At 50.8% G+C, this 22,058-nt stretch overlaps 1 protein-coding gene across 1 annotated transcript in view; it reads right to left on the bottom strand.

Annotated features, from left to right (window-relative positions):
• CCDC117 (coiled-coil domain containing 117) overlaps positions 1-21,479 on the bottom strand; it is an 82,093-nt gene extending 60,614 nt beyond the window's left edge. The window contains exon 1 of the mRNA XM_082253868.1: positions 21,162-21,479. Coding sequence (XP_082109994.1) covers positions 21,162-21,469 — 308 coding nt within the window. The 5' untranslated portion in view covers positions 21,470-21,479. The remainder of the gene's footprint in view (positions 1-21,161) is intronic.
• Positions 21,480-22,058: the final 579 nt, after the last annotated feature.

Here is a 22,058-nt window from a genome sequence, read left to right as displayed (position 1 = left end):
TGGAAGACAGCCGGGTGGAGAGACCATTCCCCCTGATCCAGGGTCTGGCGACTCAGATAGTCCGCCTGCCAGTTCTCCACCCCCGGAATGTGCACCGCCGGGACATGAGTCTCGGCCCAAGTCAGAATGTCGGCCACTTCGAGCCGCTCGGGCACTCCTGGTGCCCCCTTGGTGGTTGATGTAGGCCACCGCCGTGGCATTGTCCGTCTGCACCCGAACCGGGCAGCCCTGCAGCCGGTCCGTCCAGCGATGAAGACAGATTTATCGCACGCAATTCCAGAATGTTGATCGGAAGGGAGGACTCCCCCTCCGACCAAGTTCCCTGGGCGGACAGAACGCCCAGAACACCACCCCAGCCCGACAGGCTGGCATCCGTGGTGATCACCGTCCACGAGATAGGACGAAACGACTTGCCCCCGGACACCATCGGAGACTGGAGCCACCACAGAAGGTCTCTTCTGGCGCGATGACTCAACGAGATTTGAAGATCCAGAGATTGAGGTCGCCCGTCCCACATGGACAGGATCTCCGCTTGGAGACCCCGCGTGTGAAACTGGGCGAAGGGAATCGCCTCGAAGGCCGAGACCATCAATCCCAGACATCTCATGCACGTCCGCAGAGACGAGAGCGAAACGTCCCTGAGGGACCCGACTTCCTCCTGAAGAGTTCTGAGTTTGTCTTCCGGCAGGAAGACCTTCGCCTGCACCGAGTCCAGGATCATTCCCAGGTAGGGAAGACGAACCGACGGACTCAGTGTCGACTTTGGAAAATTTATCGTCCAACCAAACCCCTGCAGAGTTTGCATCGTGACAGACAGGTCCTTCTCCAGACCCTGGCTGGTCGCAGACCGAACCAGAATGTCGTCCAGATACCCCAGGACAGAAATGCCCTGGGCTCTCAATAATGCCAGAACCGGTGCAAGCACCTTGGTGAAAACCCGCGGAGCCGAGGCGAGACCAAAAGGCAACGCCACGAACTGGTAGTGATCCTCCACAATGGCGAATCGAAGGTACCGCTGGTGACCCTCGAAAATGGGGATGTGAAGATACGCATCCTCCAAATCGATGGAGGCCATGAATTCCCCCGGAACCAGGGCAGCCACCACCGACCGCAGGGATTCCATGCGGAACTTGCGAACCCGCACAGAGCGGTTCAGAGCCTTCAAGTCCAGAATTGGACGAACCTTGCCCTCCTTCCTGGGCACGGTGAACAGATTGGAATAAAACCCCCGAAATCTGTCCCGATGAGGCACCGGAACCACCACTCCCTGAGCCCTCAGGTCCCGCACCGCCAGGTGCAGGTCCCGTAAACGCTCCGGAGACAGCTGAAGATTTGAGGGAAAAAATCTGCTCTCCTGCCGAGAGAGAAACTCGATCTTGTAACCAGATCGAACGATCTCCTGAACCCATCTGTCCCGCACGCGGGCCAACCAGGGTTGAAGAAAACCGAGCAAGCGTCCCCCCACCCCAAAACTGGGTGAGGGCGCCCCTTCAGGCCGCACTGTTATGGGCTGCGGATCCGGACTGACCGGACTTCTGTTTCCCAGACCAGGGCTTCTTTTGAGAGCCTTGACCTTTGAACGGTTTGCCCTTGTAGTGCGACCGAAAGGCACGAAAGGACCCCTGGCAGATTGGCTAAGGTCTTATGTGAAGATTGGACCACCGACCAACATTTCAACCAAACCAGGCGGCGAGACAACACCGCCACGCTGTGCACACGTGCCGCCAACGGGACTAAGTCCAAGTCCGCATCACACAGATACATGACACCCTGGTGGATTTGATCCACCATATCCAGGGTCGCCCGCGAGGCCGAATCGGCCACTAGGACGCGCCTAAGCATCTGCGTCCAACTTGCGACAGCCTGGGCCGCCATGAGAGAGGCAAACAGAGCTTTAAGCATAGAACCCGTAACAGAGTAAGTATGACGGGCAAGAGACTCCAATCTCCTATCCGTGGCGTCACGGAACACTGGGGAATCCTCTGCAGGAATCGCAGTGGATTTGTTTAAAACCGCAATTGCGTGATCCACTGGGGGTGGCACACACCACCGTTCATCAGTGGAAGGCGAGAAAGGATAAACGCAGCTTGAACCTACTTGGCACAGCAAAAGGTTTGCGTAGATTGCGCCATTGTTCCTTAACAGCGCGCTGAAAATCATCATTGCAGGGAAAAACCTGCGGCGTCCTGCGTTTTCTCTGCGTCCCATAAGCCGCCAAGGCAGCTGGGGGACACACTTCATCCTGCAAACGCAGCGTTTGTTTTATGGAAGCAATCAAGCCATCCATGATTGCAAGCTCTTCAGGCGAGCCAGGGGGAGAATTATCAACCCCTTCAACTTCAGCCTCCACCTCGGACCCCACTAGGTCCGGGGAGGAGCGGGACCCCAATAAGGAGACCCCCGCCATAACAGCCCCATCACCTTCACCCTCAGAATCAGAGGAAAGAGAAACTCTGGGTCTCTTAGTAGATTGAGCAGCCACCAGCATCTGCACCTGAGCAGCAAGGCCAGCCACAATAGTGGCTAAATCCCCCCCTGGGGGGGGGAAACAGCGGTCCCCTGGCTATCCACCAAAGCGGTAGGAAATTTGCCCTCCTGAGAATCCATTGCCCCAATATCAAATGCCGGATAATAAAGGGTTAACTGCCCCTTTAACAAGCGCGGCGTGCGCAGCCCACCGCACCACACACAAGCACAATGAGACCCCCACAGGGACAATAAAACTGACACAGGCAATGGATAAGAAGGATATAACCTGAGGAGACCCTCGCCGCTGCTGCTGCCTCGATCGGTGTACCCAGGAGAAGAGGAAGTGATGCGACCAGGGCGCTCCATTAAAGCCTATGGGAGGCTACAAGAAAATGGCCGCCATGCATGTAGAACATGCGGCCGGAGTGAGTGTAGGCAAAATGGCGCCGTTTGGCGCCGAAACCGCCGCTCCACAGTACAGTAATGCACACATTTTAGCCATATATAAAAAACATGGTAGATCGCCGCAGCGATGGCTGTATAGTGCCCAAACATGCCACAAAACATGCCCCACAGCACAAAGCTTCTCACACTGACAAAGCTGACACACAGTGTCACACAGCTTCCCCCCCCCCCCCTTGTAGCCCACAGCATGCAGCCGAGAGATAGGGAGACAAACAGTGAGAGCAGAGGCAGGTTACACAGTCCCAGACTGACACCCCCCCCAGACAGACAGGTCCCCACATAGATACACTTACCTCACAATGGCGTGGGGGACCCGCACAGGCGAACAAGCCGCTGCACATGAGGCAGGGAGAGTCGCATACAAGACGCACAAAATGAGGGTTAAGAAACCGCACAGCGTCCAGTGAGGTAGCCACCTCACCAATCATCCCTGCACCGAACAGGGATGGGTCGTTCACTGTGCCAGGAGCGTTACCTGGCTGAACGCTCGATGGCAGGCTGGGAAGCCACTGACCCACGACCTGCGACCAGGGGGATCAGCCCGAGACCCAGCCCGCATGATCCTCTTCATCAGAAGAACTAACTAATGCTGACAAAAAGAACAGCTAAGCAAAGGTAGGAGAGAAAACTCAAACAAAAAAATCAAAAAAGAAGAAAGAGTCTGGGGCACAAAGCCCCAGCACAGAGAGAGCCAGCCACTCCTGACAAGCTAGACATTGAAACTGAGATATGGTTGCAGGAAGTAGGAGGGTATTGACTGAGGGGACCACCCCTTGAGGGTGGGATATGTTAAAAGCTTTAATGTTAACATATTCTGTTGCCTAGCTACTCCTTCGGAGCAAAGTCTAATACCCCATTGTGACGAATATGAAGAGGCGGCGACTGTCGGAGGACGTAAGAGAAACCTGGGTTCTGACACTGTACTGGTCCCTGAGACAGAAGGACTGGAGAGACTGGGAGATACCAAGGACAGGCTATGGACATGGCTTTCTGGATTGGGAACCATGGCCTTTTGGGCCACCAGGGAGCGATCAGAATTAAATTTAGATCCTGCGTCCTGCTCAACTTCTGGAGCACTCTGGGAATTAGCATCAGAGGTAGAAAGGCGTAGGCCAGATTGAAGTTCCAGGGCTGGGCTAAGGCATCCAGCCCGACCATTTCTTTGGACATGGTTAGGGAGAAGTTCTTCACCTTTTTGTTCAGAGCTGAGGCAAATAGTCTATCTCTGGTTGCCCAAACCTCTATTACCGACTGGAAACTTTGGGATTCGGTTCCCATTCCCCTTCTTTGATGCTGTAGCAGCTGAGAAAATCTGCCCGCAGGTTGTCCTTTCCCCTGATGTGGACAGCTGCTAATGAGATTACCCTGCCTTCGGTCCATCCCAAGACTTCTTGGGTTAGGGTAAGGAGAGATCTCGATCTGGTCCCTCCTTGTCGGTTCAGGTAGGCCACAGTTGTGGTGTCTGATAATATCAGAACCTCTCTGTTCCATACGAGTTTCCGAAAGGCTTTTAGGGCTTTTCCTACTGCCTTCAGTTCTCTGAAGTTGGATGTTGTGCTGTTCGTTTGCCCCATATTCCCTGGGTTTGTGCCCCCTCTAGGTGGGCTCCCCAGCCTCTGGTACTGGCGTCTGATAATCCTTAGCGGCTCCCACTGACCCCATGGCCTACCTTCCGCTAGGTTGTTTGAATTGGTCCACCATTCCAGGGAGGTCTGGACCTGTGGAGTGAGGACAACCATTTCGTCTAGAGACTCTATTCTTCTGTCCCAAGAGGACAGATGGAAGAACAGCAGTTCTCTTGTATGCAGCTGTGCCCACACAATGGCTGGGATACTGGCTGACATAAGGCCTAAGACTTTAAATACTTTTCTCCTGGGGCAGGATTGTGCATTCTTTAAGTCTAAGACTGCCGAAACTATTTGTTCCCTCTTCTCTTTGGGAAGAAAGAGTTTGTGACACAGAGTCCACCTGAAATCCCAGGAAGGATTGTACCTGTGTTGGCACCAGGGACGATTTTTCCCAATTTATAAGCCATCCTAACTCGTGCAGGCAGGTTATTACTTGCTGGGTGTCTGTCTTTAGTTGGGCCTCTGTTTTTGCAAAAACCAGCAGATCGTCCAGGTAAGGGATTAGAGCTATCCCTTGGTTGTGTAACCAAGCCACTGCCGCCGCTAGGATCTTAGTAAAGATTCTTGCACTGGAGGTTAGTCCGAACGGTAGAGCCCTGAACTGCCAGTGAGAAGTTCCTTCCTCTGTCACCATTGCAAACCTCAGAAACGGCTGATGATCCTGGTGAATAGGAACATGCAGGTACGTATCTTTGAGGTCCAGGGTGATCATGAACTCATCTTTCAGTAGGTTTTTTCTTACTGAGTAGATGGTCTCCATAGTGAATTTTTTGTATAGAAGGGACTTGAGGTTTTTCAAGTTTATTATCAGGCGATGCTTCCTTGAGGGTTTTGGGACCACAAACATGGGAGTAAAACCCTTGAAAGAACTGCTCCTTTGGTACTGGGATGATTACCAGTTGTTCCGCCAGTTCCTGAATCCCTAATAGTAGGGCTTGTCCTTTTTGAGTTCCCTTGGGGACGTGTGTAAGGATTACTGTTGGAGGGGGTATTGATGCAAATTCCAGTCTGTAGCCTTCTTTTATGGTGCTGCGGATATATGGGGAGACTTCTCTTCCCAGCTGGAAAGAAATTGACTCAGTCTGCCCCCTACTTTGACTTTTAAGTCATTTTTTTATCCTTTGCAGCCGAGGTGGAAGGAAAGGACGCACTGTTTCTTGATCTTTCCTTCCGAAAACTTCAGCTCTGAAGGTTCCCTTTTCCTTTGCTGTTTATTATCCCTGGGGCCATGAAAAAAAAATTCTGTTAGCCTCTCTAGGCTTTGTGGGAAATTTCTTCCCTTTTTCTGAGGATCTGGAAAGGACATCGTCCAAACCTGAACCAAACAGAAGGGTCCCCTCAAATGGAGGACCACAAAGCTTGGTCTTGGATGTGAGGTCACCTTCCCACTCCTTAAGCTGTGTTCTGGAGGGCTCCTGTTTTGGCAGATGCTTCCACTGTTATTAGTGCGGAGTCTGCCAGGTAGGCCACTGCCTTACTCCTCACCGACGGAGTCCTGGATTTCTTGGGTTTTTGTCTGAGACAGACTTTTACTGAGTCTATCCACCCAGAAAAACGGAATTTTTGTAAAATCTTACCTGTAAAATTCCTTTCTCTGAGTCCTCCGACAGTCGCCGCCTCTTCATATTCGTCACATATGGGGTATTAGACTTTGCTCCGAAGGAGTAGCTAGGCAACAGAATATGTTAACAATAAAGCTTTAACATATCCCACCCTCAAGGGGTGGTCCCCTCAGTCAATACCCTCCTACTTCCTGCAACCATATCTCAGTTTTAGTGGAATAGCAGTAGAGTATACATTCAAACCCCAAAAGAGGGGCGGGGGCGGCGACTGTCGGAGGACTCAGAGAAAGGAATTTTACAGGTAAGATTTTACAAAAATTCCGTTTTCTCTTACGTCCTCCGACAGTCGCCGCCTCTTCATATTCGTCACATATGGGGACGTCCCAAAGCAGTGCAAACATGAGGGGTGGGAAACGCATCCGCGCCGAAAGGCAACGCAGTCTCCACATCAAAGAAAGGAACCTTACCAAAGGAAGGAAACCAGCTGGGCAACAGCAAAAATAAGTGCTCAACAGGAGCAACAACCCAGGAAAAGACAAAAAAACCCAGGGGATACAAAAAACTATCCCAACAGCCAGGAGTCCCCAACAAGGGACCCTATGGAACAGCCGCACTAAGAACCTTGCGGCCAAAGGAAGCATCCGCCGATGCCTGAACATCTACTTTGTAGAATTTTGTGAAAGTGTGTACGGTCGACCAAGTCGCCGCCTTACACACCTGGGCTACAGAAGCCCCATGACGGCAGGCCCAAGACGTACTCAGTGATCTAGTAGAGTGCGCCTTCACAGGCACAGGGGGAACCTTCCCCTGCAAGGCATAGGCCTGTTCAATGGTCTGCCTGATCCATTTGGCGATGGTAGAGGCCGAAGCCGCCATGCCCTTCCGAGGACCCTCTGGAAGAACAAACAAGGAGTCCGTCCTACGAAAAGACTCAGTCGACTTAAGGTAAACCCTTATCGCCCGAACAACATCCAGAGAGTGCAATCTCACCTCCTTCGGATGTTTAGGCTTCGTGCACAACGAAGGCAAAACAATATCCTCGTTAAGATGGAATTCCGAAACTCGTTTCGGTAGAAAAGAAGGATTAGGTCGCAAGACCACCTTATCCAAATGAACAACCAGGTACGGAGACTTGCAGGACAAAGCCGCCAGTTCCGACACTCTGCGAGCCGAAGTGATCGCCACCAAAAAGGCGACCTTTTTGGACAACATAGACAACGAGATCTCCCTGATCTGTTCAAAAGGAGCACGTTGTAACACAGATAGAACGAGATTCAAGTCCCAAGGAGGCAAAGGATCCCTCCTAGGAGGAACCAGATGCCGCACACCCTGAATAAAAGTGCCAACCAAGGAGTTGGAAGCCACGGGACGTTGAAACAGAACGGCCAGCGCAGACACCTGACCCTTTATCGTAGCCAGCGCCAAACGCTGATCGACACCCGTCTGAAGGAAAGACAGCACACGGGAAACAGAGTACGTGCGGGGTGAAAACCCCCTGGACTCACACCAGGCAAAATAGGCCTTCCAAGTACGGTAATAAACCTTCCCCGAGGAAGACTTCCTCGCGTTGATCAAGGTATGAACGACCTCTGGAGAGAGACCCTTCTCCTTCAGGACCTCGGTCTCAACAGCCAGGCCGTCAAAGCCAGCGACTGTAAAGCAGGATGGTAAATCGGTCCTTGAGACAGTAGATCGTCTCGAAGAGGCAGACGCCAAGGGGCGTCGACCGCCAGACTCACGAGGTCTGCGTACCAGGACCGGCGAGGCCAGTCCGGTGCCACAAGAATCACCGTGCTGCGTTCCGAGTGTAACCTGCGAAGGAACCTGGACAGCAACTGAATCGGTGGAAACGCGTACATCAGCCTGTACTGATGCCACGGGGCCACTAACGCGTCCGACGCGTCTGCCCGAGGGTCGCGCGTCCTTGCCACGAACCTCTTCACCTTGTAGTTGAGGCGAGACGCGAACAGGTCCACATCTGGAAGACCCCACTTCGCGCACAACATCTGGAAGACAGCCGGGTGGAGAGACCATTCCCCCTGATCCAGGGTCTGGCGACTCAGATAGTCCGCCTGCCAGTTCTCCACTCCCGGAATGTGAACCGCCGTTATCACCGGGACATGAGTCTCGGCCCAAGACAGAATGTCGGCCACTTCTCGAGCCGCTCGGGCACTCCTGGTGCCCCCTTGGTGGTTGATGTAGGCCACCTCCGTGGCATTGTCCGTCTGCACCCGAACCGGGCAGCCCTGCAGCCGGTCCGTCCAGCGATGAAGACAGAGATTTATCGCACGCAATTCCAGAATGTTGATCGGGAGGGAAGATTCCCCCTCCGACCAGGTCCCCTGGGCGGACAGAACGCCCAGAACACCACCCCAGCCCGACAGGCTGGCATCCGTGGTGATTATCGTCCACGAGATCGGACGAAACGACTTGCCCCCGGACACCAACGGGGACTGGAGCCACCACAGAAGGTTTTCCCTGGTGCGAAGACTCAACGAGATCTGAAGATCCAGAGATTGAGGTCGCCCGTCCCACTTGGACAGGATCTCCGCTTGGAGACCCCGCGTGTGAAACTGCGCGAAAGGAATCGCCTCGAAGGCCGAGACCATCAATCCCAGACATCTCATACACGTCCGCAGAGACGAGTGTGGAACGTCCCTGAGGGACCTGACTTCCTCCTGAAGAGTCCTGAGTTTGTCTTCCGGCAGGAAGACCTTCGCCTGCACCGAGTCCAGTATCATTCCCAGATAGGGGAGACGAACCGACGGACTCAGTGTCGACTTTGGAACATTTATCGTCCAACCAAACTCCTGCAGAGTTTGCATTGTGACAGACAGGTCCTTCTCCAGACCCCGTCTGGTCGCAGACCGAACCAGAATGTCGTCCAGATACCCCAGGACAGAAATGCCCTGGGCCCTCAATAATGCCAGAACCGGTGCAAGCACCTTGGTGAAGACCCGCGGAGCCGAGGCGAGCCCAAAGGGCAACGCCACAAACTGGTAGTGATCCTCCGCAATGGCAAATCGAAGGTATCTCTGATGACCCTCGAATATGGGGATATGAAGGTACGCATCCTTCAAATCGATGGAGGCCATGAATTCCCCCGGAACCAGGGCAGCCACCACCGAGCGCAGGGATTCCATGCGGAACTTGCGAACCCGCACAGAGCGGTTCAGAGCTTTCAAGTCCAGAATCGGACGAACCTTGCCCTCCTTCCTGGGCACGGTGAACAGATTGGAATAAAACCCCCGAAATCTGTCCCGATGAGGCACCGGAACCACCACTCCCTGAGCCCTCAGGTCCCGCACCGCCAGGTGCAGATCCCGCAGGCGCTCTGGAGACAGTTGTAGATTTGAGGGAAAAAACCTGCTCTCCGGCCGAGAGAGAAACTCGATCTTGTAACCAGATCGAACGATTTCCAGAACCCATCTGTCCCGCACACGGGCCAACCAGGGCTGAAGAAAACCGAGCAAGCGTCCCCCCACCCCAAAACTGGGTGAGGGCGCCCCTTCAGGCCGAACTGTTATGGGCCGCAGGTCCGGATTGGCCGGACTTCTGTTTCCCAGACCAGGGCTTCTTCTGAGAGCCTTGGCCCTTGAACGGTTTGCCCTTGTAGTGCGGCCGAAAGGCACGAAAGGACCCCTGAGGGGGCCGAAAACTCGCATGCTTCTTCCCAGAAGCCCCCTTAGCCTTGGGGAAATGGGGCAAGAGAGTGCTCTTACCTCCGGTGATCCCCTTAATCAACACATCCAGGGACTCCCCAAAAAGGCGAGACCCATCATAAGGCAGATTGGCTAAGGTTTTACGTGAAGATTGGTCCACCGACCAACATTTCAACCAAACCAGGCGGCGAGACAACACCGCCACGCTGTGCACACGCGCAGCCAACGGAATCAGGTCCAGGTCCGCATCACACAGATACATGACACCCTGGTGGATTTGATCCACCATATCCAGGGTCGCCGCCGAAGCCGAATCGGCCACTAGGACGCGCCTAAGCATCTGCGTCCAACTTGCGATCGCCTGGGCCGCCATGAGAGAAGCAAACAGAGCCTTAAGCATAGAACCCGTAACAGAATAAGTATGACGGGCAAGAGACTCCAGTCTCCTATCCGTGGCATCACGGAAAACAGGGGATCCCTCTGCAGGGATCGCAGTGGCTTTGTTCAAAACCGCAATTGCATGATCCACTGGTGGAGGCACACACCACCGTTCATCAGTGGCAGGCGAGAAAGGATAACGCAGCTTAAATTTACTTGGAACCGCAAAAGGCTTGCGCAGATCGCGCCATTGGTCCTTAACAGCGCGCTGAAAATCAGCATTGCAGGGAAAAACCTGCGGCGTCCTGCGTTTTCTCTGCGTCCCATACGCCGCCAAGGCAGCTGGGGGACACACCTCGTCCTGCAAACGCAGCGTCTGCTTAATGGAAGCAATCAACTCATCCATGATTGCAAGCTCTTCAGGCGAGCCAGGGGGAGAATTATCAACCCCCTCAACTTCAGCCTCTACCTCAGACCCCACTAGATCAAGAGAGGAGCGGGACCCCGATAGGGGGGTCCCTGCCAGAACAGCCCCATCACCTTCACCCTCAGAATCAGAGGACAGAGCAACTCTGGGCCGTTTAGTAGATTGAGCAGCCACTAGCATTTGCACCTGGGCAGCAAGGCCAGCCACAATAGTGGCTAAATCCCCCCCTGGGGGGGAAACAGCGGTCCCCTGGCTTTCCACCAATACTGTGGGAAACTTGCCCTCCTGAGAATCCATTGCCCCTGTATGCCAGACAACCAAGGGTTAACTGCCCCCTTACAGCAAGCGCGGCAAGCGCAGCCCACCGCACCACACTCAGGCACAATGAGACCCCCACAGGGAATATACAGACTGAATACAGGCAATGGAACACAGGAATAGAAGGATAAAACCTGAGGAGACTCCGCTGCTGCTGCTGCCTCGATCGGTGCTTCCAGGAAAGAGGAAGTGATGCTGCCAGGGCGCTCTATGTAAGCCTATGGAGGCTACAAGAAAATGGCCGCCGTGCATGTAAACCATGCGGCCGGAGCGGGCGCCGGTAAAATGGCGTCGTTTGGCGCCGAAATCGCCGCTCCACAGTGCATAAAAACACACACAATTTCATCCCATTATATGGATACATGTTAGATCGCCGCAGCGATCGCTGTATATGCCCCAACATGCCATTAAAAACATGCCCCACAGCACACAGCTCCTCACACAGCCCAGTCTGACACACTCAGTGTCATACAGCTCCCCCCCCCCTTGCAGCCCACAGCATGCAGCCGAGAGATAGGGAGACAAGCAGTGTGATTCAAAGGCAGGTTACACAGTCCCAGACTGAGACCCCCCCCAGACAGACAGGTCCCCACATAGATACACTTACCTCACATGGCGTGGGGAACCCGCACAGGCGAACAAGCCACTGCACATGAGGCAGGGAGAGTCGCAATTCAAGACGCACACAATGGCGGTTAAGAAACCGCACAGCGTCCGGTGAGGTAGCCACCTCACCAATCATCCCTGCACCGAACAGGGATGGGTCGTTCACTGTGCCAGGAGCGTTACCTGGCTGAACGCTCGATGGCAGACTGGGAAGCCACTGACCCACGACCTGCGACCAGGGGGATCAGCCCGAGACCCAGTCCGCATGATCCTCTTCGTCCGAAGAACTAACTAATGCTGACAAAAATAACAGCTAAGTAAAGGTAGAGAGAAAACTCAAACAAAATATTAAAAAGAAGAAAGAGTCTGGGACAAAAAGTCCCAGCACAGAGAGAGCCAGCCACTCCTGACAAGCTAGACATTAAAACTGAGATATGGTTGCAGGAAGTAGGAGGGTATTGACTGAGGGGACCACCCCTTGAGGGTGGGATATGTTAAAGCTTTATTGTTAACATATTCTGTTGCCTAGCTACTCCTTCGGAGCAAAGTCTAATACCCCATATGTGACGAATATGAAGAGGCGGCGACTGTCGGAGGACGTAAGAGAAAAAGCATTTTTAGCCACACAGGAGGCTGTTAGGCCTGAAGCCATAGTAGCTGCACTGGCATCCCAGGATTTTCCCAGTAAAGTTTCTGCTTTTCGGCTCATGACATCCTTGATTCTACCTGCATCTAGAAAGGAGAGATCTGATTTTCTAGAAACTTGCGCCAGGGGTGCATCCAGTTTTGGTCTTTTTAGGAATTTGCCTGTATCCTCCTCCTCAAAGGGGAATCTCCTCTTCCAAGAGCTCCCTTTATTTAACCTGTTCTCAGGTAATTGCCATTGTTGAAGAATCAGAGTCTTCAGTGAATGGTGAATATGAAAAAACTCTAGAGGGGCTCTTCCCTATCCCTTTGTAGAGGTTTTCTTGTGCCGTGGTTTCTCTAGGCAAATCAGGTATTTCTTCTGAGGCATAGATGGCCTGAAGGAGAACCTGCATATTTTCTAACCCAAAAAGGTTTTTTGCTGACTCTGCCTCGTCTGGAGCATCTGAGCCCTTATCCCCTTCAGCCTCTAAACAGGATGGGGAATCTGAGCGGCTCTCCTCTGGAGATAATCCTTCTGTCCTGACTCGAGTTGGGGGAAGGTTTACTGTAGTTGGTGTAGTACCCGACAGTCCTGCTCTAGATAGAGAGCTTTCTTGAGAAGAAGTCCCTTCCATTGAAGAGGGATCTATAGGGTCCACTCTATTAGCTCCTAGAGTGGACCTAACTGTCATCATAGTGGACAGCATTTCCTCCTGCATGGTCTTAAAAAAAGTCTATCATTCCTGAAGTTTCCATGGCAGTCATTCTATAAAGGCATTTATAGCAGAAGGCCTTAGTGTGGGAGCTGGGCAACTTACCTGAGCAATTACCACACTTCTTATGAACAACATGCCCTGACAATGCTGCTGTAGAAACAGAGGTTTCTTGTGGACCGCTCAAGGACTCTGGAAGACAGGATACAAGATAGTATAAGTATCACCCTTCCTATAATAAATTATGACATGAGGACCATAGAAAGAACATGGTGGGTTCGACTAAGGTCAGGGAAATGCTACAACTTCCAGGTATTTTTTATGTCGGTAACCAGCAGTCTTTAAAAATGCATAGACCCAATAAAGGATACATATTCAGCACTTACCCTGCTCAGACCTGGTTTTGGCTGCAGACACCTGGAGCTGCCTCTCCTCCTCCTTCCCCGGAGGATGAGTCATGGAGGGCTTCATTTCCGCAGCAGACATCCGAGCTCCAATAGCCTTGGGACTCTGCATTGCCTCTTGTAAGCGGCTCCGGCGTCTCCTCCACATTCTTTTTCCTTCCCATGTCGCGCGTGTATGACGTTGCGCCGGAAGTTCCGGTTTTGAAGATGAGGCTTGAAGCGCCCATCCGGCGGGAAATTAAAAAACCTTCTGTGGAGGAGAGCTGCTGGCGCCGGATCGCAAGACCTGGAAACATCCCGCAGGTGACCGAGGGCTTGCACCACATTGGGCGACCTGTGAGAAGCCTGGATGGGGCAGCAGGTAAAGCTCTGCTCGTAGGGTCCCCCCCAGGGGGAATCCATGGCCTTCCGCTGAACCTGGCTCACAGGGTTACCTTTTGACTCCAATAGTCTGCAGGTTAGTACATAACACACGTTTCTTGTAGGAAGAAACACAATCTAAACTGAGGGCCTGAGGGAAGGGTGGGGCCTTTTAACTAATCTTAATTGATTGTGTTTCCGGTAGGAGGAGCCCATCATCTCTCACTGTTGGGCCGTCCTGGAAGACGAGGAGAGAAAATTGAGATCGCAAACTCGATTCACCCCCTCCCTCCCCCGACAATCTTAAAACGGCATTTCCTCGATTCATACATAACAGAGCTGTTCTCTACTCACTCACAGCTGTCAAAAAAAAAAAAAAGGAGCATCCAGCAAATGTTCATTACCTTTGTTAAGGCTGCTAGATAACTAAACAATGTTTTACAATGTATAATTTTGTTCTTTTAGATCAAAGTAATTAACATTCGTCTGTAAAGGAGGGCAGTTTAACCTCTTAAAGACTGAGCCTTTTTATGACACTTTTTGCTTACAAGTTAAAAATAAGAACCCCCAAACATATGATGGGATTTTTGACTTGCAGTAAAATCCATTTCTCTGATGTTAATTGACGGACAGTCTCAGCTCTTCATAACCGTTGGGTTATACTGCCCCCTACAGGAGCAAGGCACTAGGCAGAAAAAGTCTGGCTATGCCAATGGGCAGGCCCAGGGGGTATACTCCAGCTCTCTGCTATAGGCACTCAGTTTAGTTACAAGCACTGTCAGAAGAATTACAACTCCACAGAGGGGTGGGTACTGTGTCTGTCAATGATCAGAGAAATGGATTTTACTGCAAGTCAAAAATCCCATTTTCGGTTTCCTTCCTTAATGGACACAGCTTCAGATCTTCATACCGTTGGGACATGCCAAAGCAGTGTTAAACCTGAGGGGTGGGAACAGTAAAAAATTTCCCAAGGCTAAACAGTAGCCAACCAGGCAACAGGAGCACATCTGAAAAGATTGGATTTTTGCAAGAACTTACCGTAAAATCCTTTTCTCTGACAGACGCAGCTCTCAATGCTTCTTCACTAATGGGTTATGCGCCATCTACAGGAATAGACTAGGCAGTGAAAAGGTTTTCACTCGACACGCCTATAGGGGCTGTCCTTCACACAACCCCAGAGCACTGCTCTAAAATCAGTTTCGTAGCAAGCAGTGAAAGAAGAAGACACAACCAACCCCAAAAATAGAGGGGTGGGAGCCGAGTCTGTCAGAGGACTCGGAGAAAAGGATTTTACGGGCAAGTTCTTTAAAAAATCCAATTTTCTTTTACGTCCTCTGACAGACGCAGCTCTCAAAGCTTCTTCACTAATGGGACGTCCCAAAGCATTGTAGGCATGAGGGGTGGGAAGAACGCAACCAAAAACTGTTCAAGGCTAAAAACGCTAAAAAAGCTCAAACACCAACAGGAGCTTACCCCAAAACAAAAATTCACCCCCAAAAAGAGAAAACCATGTGTCTTCGTCAAACAGCAGCCTGCAAAACTTTGCGGCCAAAGAAAGCATCCGAAGATACCATCAAATCCATCTTTTAGAATTTTGTAAAAGTGTGTACAGATGACCAGGTCGCCGCTTTACACACCTGAGCCACAGCAGCCTGATGGCAAAAAGCCTAAGAGGCACTCAGCACTCTAGTAGAATGCGCCCTCACAGGGAAAGGAGGAACCTGACCCTTTAACGAATAGGCCTGAACAATAGTCTGTCTGATCCACTTTGACATGGTTGCCGCAGACGCAGCCAAACCCAAAAGGATTCCGTGGCTGACAGGTAGACCCTGACCGCCCGAACCACATCCAGCGAATGCAAGGCAAATTCCTTGGAATGCTTGGGCTTAGCACAGAGCGAAGGTAAAACAATATCTTCATTGAGGTGGAAAGTGGACGCCACCTTAGGGAGAAAAGATTGGTTATGAAGCAGAACAACCTTATCCCTATAAAAAGACCAGATAAGGCAAAATGGCAGGACAGAACCACCAACTCAACCTAACATGCAAAATCTCACATTTACCTGCCCCCAAAAAGGCAACCTTCTGAAAGAACAAAGGCAGAGAAATTTCCCTGATATTTTCAAACGGAGGTCATGGAACGGAAAAAAAAAAAATCAGATTCAGATCCCACGGAGGTAAAGGGGATCTCCTCGGCAGAGCCAAGTGACGCACCCCTTGAATAAAGGTGCGAATCAAGGAATTAGTCACCATGGGATGTTGGAAGTAAATGGCTAAGGCCCGACACCTGGTCTTTTATCATGCCTAAAGCCAAACGTTGTTCCACTCCTTTCTGCAAGAAGGCCAAAACCCTTGCCACCGATAAGGAGCGAGGATGCAACCCTTGCGACTCACACCAGGCAATATACATCTTCCAAACACGATGATAAATCTTCCTGGAAGTCACCTTCCTGGCTCTCACCAAGGTAGGAATCACAGAATCAGAGAGACCCCTATCTCTCAACCAGTGTTAATTTAGTCGAATAAAACGTTTTCGTCGACTAAATTAACACAATTTTAGTCGACTAAAATACTACTAAAACAATTCAGATGACTAAAATACGACAAACTAAAATGGCATTTTAGTCAAAAGACTATAACTAAAACTAAATCAAAATTTTCGGCCAAAATTGGTGCATGCTCAAAAGCTTAATACCATAAATAATAACATATTAGATTTTTCACTCCAGGACCAGCAGTAGCATATAATGAGTTTGGAAATTGTAGAGAAATGCTTAAATAATGCATTACAAATTACGATTGAACTACACCCATTCGATTATAGATGACTAAATGGAGTTTTAGTCGACTAAAATGCAGGACGTTTTAGTTGACTAAAATGTACTGGAGTTTTAGTCGACTAAATACGACTAAAACTAAAACACTTGCGGGAGACTAAAATGGGACTAAAACTAAAATGCCATTTTAGTCCTAAGACGAAGACTAAAACTAAATTGAAATTTGCTGCCAAAATTAACACTGCTCTCAACACCTGGCCTTCAACAGCCATGCCGTTAAAGCCAGCGACCGTAAAGCAGGATTGGGGGGGGGGAGAGAAGAAATCGGTCCTTGAGACAGAGGATCCTCTCTCTCAGAGGCAGCCGCCAGGGAGGCTCGATGACCATCTTCACTAGGTCTGCGTACCATGACCACTGAGGTCAGTCTGGGTCCACCAGAATGCACCTTCTCCACCGCCAACCTACGGAGGAACCTTAACAGTTGTATCGAAGGGAAGGCATAAATCAGCCAATATCGGCTCCCAGGCATCACCAATGCATCTGTGGCATTGGTGAGGATCTCGAGCCCTGGCCACAAACCGCTCTACTATTTTGTTTAAACAAGACGCAAACAGATCCACCTTCCGGAGTTCCATCGGGCACACAGGAGGCGAAAAAACCTACAAATGCAGGTACCATTCCCCCTGATCCGGAGCCTGACGACTCAGGTAATCCCCCTGCCAGTTCTCCACTCCAGGAATGTGAACTGCGGAGAGAGCCGGAACCTGCGCCTCTGCCCAAGTCAGAATCTCTGCCACTTCCTTGGCCGCCCGGGCACGCTTGGTGCCCCCTTGGTGATTGATGTAAGCCACAGCCGTGGCATTGTCGGATTGCACCCAAACCGGAAGACCGTGCAGCCGAGGCGTCCGATGGAGCAGGCAAAGTTTGACCGCCCTGAGCTCCAGGATATTTAAAACGTATGCATCAAAAAGGAAGGCCCACGTCTACGATGAGGTTCCTTGCCTGCGGAACCATGGTACTCTTCGCCCCCCTGTGAGACCTTTTATGAGCTCATGCAGGGTAGCTGTCATTAAGCGATCTCCTTGAAGATCAGTCAAGGCCTTTTTAGAATTCTGGTCCGCAGACCAGCATTTGAGCCAAAATACCCGCTGAAGGACCACTGCCAAAAACAGAAAGCTGAGCCACTAGGGGAGCCACATCCAAAGGAGGCATCACAGATAAACTGCAGCCCCTGAACCAGCTGGTCCACCAGCTAAGCAAAGGCAGAAGGTGGGCTGTTCTCCCTCCAGGTCAAGGCGTAAAAGCTTAGCCCACTCGGTCAGAGTTTGCGACATCAGGGCAATGGTGAATACCGACCTCAGAGCCAAACTAGCCAGAGTGTACATATTGCGGGCCACAGCCTCCGCCTTCCTGTCAGCCAAACCCTTAAAGGTCAGGTACTCTTCCAACTGGAATCAGGATTGCCTTGTTCAATTCTTGAAAATGGAGGGTCCACCACCGGTGAACCTGTCCACTTCTATAGAAGGGACTCAGGAGGTAACACCTTGTAGTGCCCACTCTTTAGCGACAGTGGATGTTACACATCCTCACTATGAGGATTCCGGGCACGTGGATGCAGACCCAGCAGGGTGACCCACATCCACGGCAGCCAAATCAGATTCAGGATCTGATGAGACAGAACAGGCAGGGTGCGCTTGTTAGCCCATTGTCAGAAGACCACCTCCACCCGGGACACAAAACTCCAGGACCGCCGTCAGTGCATCGATGGCTGGTTGGGACCCAGAGGGCCCCCCAGCCTCATAGAGGGATCAGGTGGGGAGATGTGCTCCAAAGACTCCATGAGCCACCAGGGGAACCCCATAAAATGTAAAACACTGCAAGGGACAAAACCACCACCGTGCTGGCAGCACCACCTGGTCGCCAGGCACAAGCACCAAGCAATCCTTAGCAGAGAGGGAGAGAACCCCACCAGACTCCCCACCCTGCAGAAACAGGCACCTGCAGCAACCAGGATAGTCTGCATTACAGGTGCTGCAATCAGGAAACGAAGAGTAAGAAGTCAGCACCAGGGGATGAGTAGGGGCTCCCATCACTGAAATCGCCGCCCACAGGACTCCACTGTCATGGCCGCCGCTATTTTCAATGGCAAACCACCTCAAAATGGCCACTGGACTACCCGCGCAGCACCACAAGGTTTACAGGAACCCAGACCTCAAGGACAGAACCAGGCAGGACAGGGGTGCCCTGGCAGCAGCCCTCACGAGGTACAACCCCCCGCAGAGTCGATCACGTGGTCGCCGGTGGCGCACCCCCCCCCCTCCAGCTCCCCATCTCCCCATCGCCAGCATAGCGCCCTGCTCCCACCCCAGGAGGTGGACCAGACCACCCAAACAGCCCCAACATATGTGCAAGGGGGTAGGATGGGGGACAGACGGCAAGGGGGAGGTGCCTGATGGCAAGGAGGGGAACCCGGGAGTCCGACCATCCCAAGGAGGGCCCCACGTCCACCCCAAATCCCTCCAGGGGGAGACAGCTACTCACCATACCTGAAACCAGGCAGGCACTACTCCAGACAGAACCCCTCTCAATCAAAATGGGGGAGACCTGGGTGCATGCAACCTCATGAGGCGTTTAACTCGCAGGCCAGCCCCTGTCCAGTGGAGCTATGTTGCAGCCGGCCTAGCGCAGAGCTGAGGACTGCGCGCGGTTGCTAGCCAGACTGGGGGTGACCACTGGATCTAGATTATCCAGCCCGTGGCCCAGTCCGACAGCTGATTGTAGACCTCACAGGAAAAATCAAAAATAAATTCTATCTAATAAGAAAAAATTGCCAGGACCAAAGATCCCAGCAAGGAACTAAGTGCTTACTCCTGACTAGGAAGAAAAAAAACTGAGTGAGAGGGAGTATACCCCCCTAGGACTGCCCATAGGCGTAGCCAGACTTTCTGCCTAGTTTCCTACTCCTGTAGTGGGCAGTATAACCTAACTGTTTTGAAGTGCTGAAGCTGTGTCCGTCAATGAACGACAACTTTCTTTCAGCAGAGACCCTAGAGAAACAAGTGGCGATCGTTGCAATCCTTTTAGGTCACACTATTTGCACAGGGGTCTTTCAAACACAATTTTTTGGGAAAAAATACACTCGAATTTAAAAAACAGTAAAGTTAGCCCAATTGTTTTGTATAATGTGAAAGATGTGATGCTGAGAATCATGAGGATTTTTATTCTAAGCACAATAGTGATTCTCATTTTATACAGAATCGTGCAGCTCTAACACATAGCCATTAATGTCTAAGCCTCTGGCAACAAAAGTCAGTACACCTTGAAGAGAAAATGTCCAAACTGAGCCCAATTAGCCTTTTTCCCTCCCCGGTGTCATGTGACTCGTTAGTGTTACAAGGTCTCAGGTGTAAATGGGGAGCAGGTGCATTTAATTTGGCGTTATCGCTCTCACTCTCATACTGGTCACTGGAAGTTCAATATGGCACCTCATGGCAAAGGGCTCTTTCTGAAAAAAAAGAATTGCTGCGCTACATAAAGATGGCCTAGGCTAGGAGAAGATTGCCAAGACCCTGAAACTGAGCTGCAGCATGGTGGCCAAGACTATATAGCGGTTTAACAGGACAGGTTCCACTCAGAACAAGGCTCGCCATGGTCAACCAAAGAAGTTGAGTGCACGTGCTCAGCATCATATCCAGAGGTTCCCTTTGGGAAATAGACGTATGAGTGTTGCCAGCATTGCTGCAGAGGCTGAAGGGGTGGGGGGCATCAGCCTGTCAGTGCTCAGACCATACGCTGCATACTGCATCAAATTGGTCTGCATGGCTGATGTCCCAGAAGGAAGCCTCTTCTAAAGATGATGCACAAGAAAGCCTGCAAACAGTTTGCTGAAAATAAGCAGACTAAGAACATAGATTATTGGAACCACATCCTGTGGTCTGAGACCAAAATAAACTTATTTGGTTCAGATTGTGTCGAGCGTGTGTGGCGACAACCAGGTGAGGAGTACAAAGACAAGTGTGTCTTGCATACAGTCAAGCATGGTGGGAGTGTCATTGTCTGGTGCTACATGAGTGCTGCCGGCCCTGGGTAGCTACAGTTCATTGAGGTAACCATAAATGCCAACTTGTACTGTAACATACTGAAGCAGAGCATGATCCCCTCCCTTCAGAGACTGGGCCGCAGGACAGTATTCCAACAAGATAACGACCCCAGACACCTCCAAGAAGACCACTGCCTTGCTAAAGAAGCTGAGGGTAAAGGTGATGGACAAGCCAAGCATGTCTCCAGACCTAAACCCTATTGAGCATCTGTGGGGAATCCTCAAACGGAAGATGGAGGAGCACAAGGTCTCTAACATCCACCAGCTCCGTGATGTAGTCATGGAGGAGTGGAAGAGGACTCCAGTGGCAACCTGTGAAGCTCTGGTGAACTCCATGCCCGAGAGGGTTAAGGCAGTGCTGGAAACTAATGGTGGCCACACAAAATATTGACACTTTGGGCCAAATCTGGTGGTTTAGACATTAATGGCTGCGTGTTGAGTTATTTTGAGGGGACGGTAAATTTACACTGTTAAATAAGCGATACACTCACTACTTTACAATGTAGCAAAGTGTCATTTCTTCAGTATTGTCACATGAAAAATTATAATAAAATATTTGCAAAAATGTGAGGGGTGTACTCACTTTTGTGAGATACTGTAGTTAACAGAGCAAAAGGACACGAGAGAAGATCAGGGTTATGATGTACATGCTTGACTTGACACTTACCCGGTACAACTCTGAGTTAGAAGATGGGTCCTCCCAGGATTCTGCACAGGAAATGCATTTCCCAAAAACACTCCTCCAGTAACAGGGTTTGCAAGAAAAGGATTGTACACATCGAAGCATGAAGTGTTATTGCTGAGGCCAGTACCCATGGAATTACTGTTCATCTGGTTATGTTCACTGCCAGATGCATCACTGAAAGGAGAGTCTACAATCCCTGATGTGTTGGTCCTTTGAAGAAACGAGTCTGGCTGATGGTATTCCATTCTGCACAATGGTACTGCACTAAAAACTCTGTTAATGACAGCCATTCCAAATCTCCCCTGTAAGAGAAACACAAATGTTACAAACAATCCATTCCAAATATAAGGTCTAAATATCCCTTTCATTAAAAAAAAAAAAAAAAATATGCTCAAGAGGACATGTATGCACTGCTGCACCAGATTTTGTATGCACCAGTTTTAGCAAATCTCCTCCATAGGCAGGAACATTTAGAGGCAGAAAAACAAACACCAGACACTCCTATCAGCCATGATAAAAACATCCAGTGTGCACGAGGCCTTAAAGTGGAAGTAAATAGTACATTGACTGCGACACACGCGAGAGGGGATATTATATCAATGTACAAATACTGTACTGGTGACCATAGCATAAGGAATAAACTTTTCAGAGAAAGGGAATACAATAAGACACGGGGCCACTCACTAGAACTAGAAGAAAAGCGGTTTAACCTTAAACTACGTAAGGGGTTCTTTACTATCAGAGCGGTAAGGATGTGGAATACTCTTCCACAAGCAGTGGTATCTGCAGGGAGCATCGATAGTAAAAAACTAACTATTAGATGGGCACCTTAAAGACCACAAAATACAGGGATACACGATGTATGGTTAGCAGCAAACA

This window comes from Pelophylax lessonae (assembly GCF_965119305.1).
Source record: "Pelophylax lessonae genome assembly, chromosome: 1".
Lineage (NCBI taxonomy): Eukaryota > Metazoa > Chordata > Amphibia > Anura > Ranidae > Pelophylax > Pelophylax lessonae.
Note: the sequence above shows the minus strand (reverse complement) of the source record. Positions and strands in the feature narration are given on the sequence as shown.